Genomic DNA, 5,983 nt, shown 5'->3' on the forward strand with positions numbered 1-5,983 from the left:
CAGTATCCATAAAGGTCACCAACTAGCAAAGTATGCTCATTTGTTACACATATCTTTGACTTAACTTCACTTTTAAATAATGCATTGCTAGATTTACAACTGTTTCCCAAACTCATTAGTTTGCCATAGCTACCAAATCCCAATATATGTGGGCTGATTAGAAATCACATCTACTTTCAGGGACATTTTTTTTTGTTTATTATGTTATTAAATATAATGTTCAATAGACTTCTACCGTAACCCCAATCCAAATGTTAACTTATAATGTAAGTAATTCAACCCTACTGCATAAATATCACTCCAGCATCTGCTGGACAAGAGTACAATTATTTTAGATTGCTCAAAATGTACTTATCACATGCAAGGGGAGATGTGAGGCTGATAGAAATATATAAGCAATAGATACTATTGTGGTTAATGGCAGAAAATTGCAGGTGTGGCATAGACCTTCTCTGATTCCATGGCCAGGTGTGTGAACTTTATGACAAATTAAACGGGTGAAATACCAAATATCATTTACTTATAAGCATTGTTTTATGTAATAGCTCAGTTGTAACAGCTTAAAGTGCATTACCTATATCTATTATTATACTGTTTAAAATGTTTATTCCAAGAATTCTAATTGTCAATACCAATGTAGCACTGTTAAAAGTGCTCCTGTTTTGTGGTAATTATCTGGAATATGGGGAAGTTCAATTCTAGAAAATATGTCAACTTAAAGCAGAATAGATAGTAGCCAAACAGGAATAAAAAACACAAAAATAAACCATTTGGAATATTACTGCATCAGCTAGTGCTTGTATATATTCATTGATGCCAACTAAAAGCTGCCTAGAAGAAACTATTCCACTGAGAAATTATGTAGTAGTGACACTTAGTGGCCAGTTAGGATTATACATAGATCTCCCACAGCTTCACAGCCACACTCCCAACTTTTACATGGCAAGACAAACTCCATATAAATACTTTCAGATTTCCTGTGCCCTAAAATAAAACAGCAGGTGTTACATAAATCATGCTTGGGTACAAGAAACAAACAAGAAGAATCACATGTATATACAAAAAATAATAGTTCCCATGTAATAGTTTATTTATTGAAACAAAGCTATCCATTTTTTATTATAATAATTATTTAAACAAAGCTTTGTCCGCCACTTGTTTCTTGAAGTGCATGGGTATCACAGCAATCTTGGGACATTTTTAAAAAGCTGGTTTAACTTGCCAATATCTGCTTAAACATACAGTCAATACATACTTAAAAACAGCAGGTTAGGCAGTTTACAACGGTATCAAAGGCCTTCAGGGCAGGTTGAGTATTGGCACAATAAAAAAGATGCAGCAACATTTTAATGTATAACAAATTAAGACAAAAATTATAAAATACATTTCTTACTGTCTACAAACAGGAAGTTTGCCTAAAGCCTAAAACGTCTACATCACCAAGTAAACAAGGACAGAAGTAGCACTTGGACATTCTATACTTTTAGTAGCACCATTAAAATCTTGAGTCAACTGTTAGCATTAACAGATGACTGGCCAGGTAAAGCTTTGAGGGAAGTTCAGTGCAATGTTTGTAGTACTTTTCTTCAATAATATAACTGGAGGAGGAGCCTTATGCAGCACATGATAAGTTAATATGCCTTGGCGAGGCATAGTGTAGTGTATTAGAATGGAAGTAATTTGACCATGGCTGCGGAATGCATTCTGATGCAGTATATGCAGAGTTATAACAGGCAGATTCCATGCTGACTTGTAGATTGCAGGCTCTGTATCAGGTGACACAGGAGAGTCAATTAGCTATTTGCTGAAGCAGCCTTATCTGACTTTCCTCCTTCCTCCTCCTCCTCCTCCTCATCTTCCTCCTCCTCCTCCTCCTCCTCCTCCTCCTCCTCCTCCTCCTCCTCCTCCCTCCTCCTCCTCCTCATCTTCCTCCTCCTCCTCCTCCTCTTGCTGCTGTTCCTCCTCCTCCTCTTGCTGTAGCTTCTTCATGCCAACAAGCTTCATTTTTTCCCTGACGTGTTCTGCAGATGAAGCCATGTCACTAGGGCTCCCAAAAAACTGCTCAGTTCTGTCAAAAAAACAAAAAGAAAGATATGTACAACGTATCGAAATGTTGGGTAGTATTATTTTAACAGGTCAAGCATAGCTTCACGTACTGTATATCAAACTACATTGTATACAGTACATATGATTTTCTATACCGGTAGTTCAGTGTAATATTGCACAATGTTCCTTACCCATCGGGGTAAACTACAGGCACGGTTAGTCTGTCCAGCAGAGATTTACCCACTGTTTCGACTTCTTCATATGCTTCTAAATCTATACAGCCTTTAGGCTGTTCTGGACATTCCTTTAGAATCTGTAAAATAAATCCAAGCATAAAGGGAAACATAGAAACACAGAATAATAAATGCCCTTTTTGTTTACATTTACATTTTTTTGTTTTCTTTTGGCAATGTAAATTACACACACACACAGTACAAATAATAATTACAAACCAAATACTTCCTGTTTTCAGGAATGACAGTAAGATACATTTCCTGCACACAAGGGCACGTGGGGCATCTGCCCTGGAGCCCCCAAGAACTCTGTGGCGACAACAGTCCTTAAACAGCCCGTAGATATAATGTGAGCGTGAGCGGATTCAAATAAAAACACTTTTAAATGTAGGTTTTGTTTGGTGTGTGTTTTATATACAACTGCTTTACACTAGAAATCCCCATCATGGTCACTGGTCCATACTGTACATTTTATGGTTTTAAACACATGCAAAACAACAGTTATTTTTCCCGTGGTAACTAGCTCATCTCCCCAAAACACATTTTAGGCTTACAATCCTTTGAATCACAAAATATTCAGCATAAACCCGCCCAATCTAATTAAACGCAACGTCAATTCACTACTGAGCAAAATTTAGAGCGGCGTCACTCAGTGACGCATACATGCACCTAAACGATGACAGTAAAGTTAGCTGCTCGTTAAAAATGGCACGTTATAGGAGTGGCTCTACAAAAAGGAAGCGAAAATTGGGGAAGGTGGCTAAAGCAACTTTGTTTTTACAAAACATCGTCAATGTTTTTTTTTAAAAAGGAGAGTGCGACATTGACAGCGAGCGAATACAACGATAATAATGTTGATGCTGCAACTAGTTCATCTTGCTATGTAGCACCAGGTGCAGAGCTAGCTGTGGTGGACGATGACTGTGAACGGCGAGATGAACTTGAGCCTGCAAATAATGCTGACAGTGAACGACAGACACAGCCTGAGGATACACTGGGTGATGGTGAAAGAACAAACAATGAGTTGATCAGCAACCCTTCTTTGTGGGGTAAGGTTGATGAGTGTTTTAGGAATTACATGAGTGAATGGAGTTCATTAGCTTGCCAAAACAAGCGCCTCAAATATCCTGCCTCTGCCAGAGAATTCGGTGGAAAGAGAATCTGTGTCAAGGGATTGGCTTATCTATTCTCCTTCTATGGGACACGTTTACTGTTTTGAATGCAAACCTCTTTTTGACCAAAGCATATGCTTTTGTAGAGGGATTTTGTAATTTACAGAGTATCACTGAACAAGAGAAAAGCCAGGAACACAGAAACTGTATGACGGTTTTATTACAACGGTCAAAGGCAACAGGCACAATTGATGGAGCAATTGTTCAAGAGTATGAGGCTGAATTTCATTTCTGGAAAGAGGTTTTGAAGCGCGTTGTAGCTGTCATCAAGTTTCTGGGCGAGCGTGGACTCCCATTCCCAGGCAAAGATGAGTTGCTTGGCTCAGCACATAATGGGAACTATCTGGGCACTATCTGGGCGGTTAATTCACAGTTTGATCCGTTTTTGGCTTGTCATATGGATAAATACGGACAGAAGGGTAGTGGTTACACTTCTTATCTGTCTTCAACTACATGCAAAGAATTTATTGATCTGACAGGGGATAAAATTAAAAGGACCATACCCGCAGAACTTCAACATGCTAAATATTTCTCTGTAATTGTAGACAACACCTGATGTGTCGCATGTGGATCAGCTGACATTCATCTTTAGACTTGTAAATGCAGATGGGAAAGTTGCTGAGCGCTTTATCGGATTGGAGCCTATCCAGATCCACACAGGTACAAGCTTCGTAGACTGTGTATTGGCAATGATAAGCGATTTGGGACTGGATTTACCAAATTGTCGGGGCCAATCGTATGATAATGCCAGCAACATGTCTGGTCAGTACATTTGTCTGTAGTCTCATCTACATCGACGCAACCCACTAATTCACTGCAGTCCCTCTACAATTTTCCCTCTACTTATTGCTGGCAGAAAGGTCTTCACAGTGATTCTAGCAGTCATTCACTCACTTTCAAATTATTGTCAGACACACGATGGAGCCGTCGTGCGGCCTCAACATAAGCCCTTTGCCAGGGGTATTCCTCCATTAGAGAGGCCTTGGGACAACTGTCTAGAGACCTGAATCAATCACCACACACAAACGAGAGGCTGCTTCACGACACAGTAAAATGGGGCATCTTGAGACTGCTTTCATGGCTTAATTTTGGGACACTGTCCTTCAGAGATTTAAATTGACAAGTGTACAATTGCAGAAAAGTGATACAGATTTGCTGACAGCAGTTTATTAGAATCGCTGGAATCTTTCATGTCTTCATTTCGGAATCGGTTTGAAGACTTTGAGAAGTCTGCCACAGCAGGATTCAGCATCGATGTGTGTCCAAAAATACCAGCAAGAAATGCGGTGAATAAAAAAAAAGTCAAATCATTCGCCGACGACACAACGTAACCTACTGTGTCACTTGATGGAAGCCAAAAATTTTGAGTAGAGACTTTCAGTGCGATAATTGACAGGTTACTGTCTTGTCTCAATCACGGACTAGGTGCCTATAGGGAGCTTTTCTTTGAAAATGGCGTGTCTGACCTCAGTGACACATGCAAACAGGCAACAGAGCCTGCTGCTGTTTACTCAAATGACCTTGACCACAACTTCGCTGATGAACTTATCAAGTTCAAATTCTTCATTCAGAGCCAAACAAATACTCTACTCAAAATGCCTAATATGAGGAAAAGTTACAAAAGGAGACAAGGGGGCTTTGTGAATGGGTGGGTAGGTGACAGGTGGGCCCCGTCAGAAGTGTGTGCCCAAGGCCCCGGATTTAATAAATCCGGCCTGCCTACACATTACCACACAGTTGCAACAGGAAAGTGTTTCAGCATGGTTAGCAAACCACAAAATGGGTCATTTAGACCTGCTTTTCATCATTCTTTTTTTCAAAAACCTGGGCAACTGCTCTGCAAACCTAACTTTTATGTTTCTTACAGCATAATAGATTCTCCTGAGTTCTCTAGTGCTGTTCTTTGGATATATTTAAGCAACTGAAGCAGTGCAAACATTAATGTCGTTGCCTAAAAAATACATTACCGACCTAGGCTTTCAAATAGAATTATCAAACCATCCATTTATTTACATTTCAACAGGACAAAAGCGGATCTTCTTCAGATCGGCTTTAGGTAAAGTGAATTATCTGCATCCCAATGTGGTCGTATTTCGGCTTGGGGTCCAAACATATATGCAGATAGATATTGAAACCACACCCTTGTGACTAATACAGGCTGGAAAAATAAATGACGTCTGCAGGCAGTGATCAGAGTGGACACACCTCTGATCTCAAACCAGAGTGCATTAGGCAGCCATCTTGAAAATACCTTTGAGACAGGATTAAAATATAGTATAAAAATTTGTCAGGATCTTAACAATGAAAAGAAAAATTACAGGTACATTATTTAAACAGTTGTTGCAACACCTGGGGACGTGTAACACTATTTTTCACAAATACTCTACTTAAAGTAAACTAAACAGTAAACTGAGGTATTTAACATGAACTGAATATTGGATCACTGGGCCTATCCCTAACAAATCTATTTCTCAAGTCTTTCAAAACATGGTTTACATTTGTTTTTACGTTATTGAAAATGCCTTGGAATTA

At 39.2% G+C, this 5,983-nt stretch overlaps 1 protein-coding gene across 1 annotated transcript in view; it reads right to left on the reverse strand.

The window, feature by feature from the left end:
* Nucleotides 1–1,066: 1,066 nt before the first annotated feature.
* Nucleotides 1,067–5,983, reverse strand: part of LOC121322173 (SEC14 domain and spectrin repeat-containing protein 1-like) — a 30,672-nt gene continuing 25,755 nt past the window's right edge. The window contains 3 exon segments of the mRNA XM_041261753.1: nt 1,067–1,908; nt 1,910–2,068; nt 2,238–2,359. Coding sequence (XP_041117687.1) covers nt 1,794–1,908; nt 1,910–2,068; nt 2,238–2,359 — 396 coding nt within the window. The 3' untranslated portion in view covers nt 1,067–1,793.

Source organism: Polyodon spathula, chromosome 10, assembly GCF_017654505.1.
Source record: "Polyodon spathula isolate WHYD16114869_AA chromosome 10, ASM1765450v1, whole genome shotgun sequence".
Classification (NCBI taxonomy): domain Eukaryota; kingdom Metazoa; phylum Chordata; class Actinopteri; order Acipenseriformes; family Polyodontidae; genus Polyodon; species Polyodon spathula.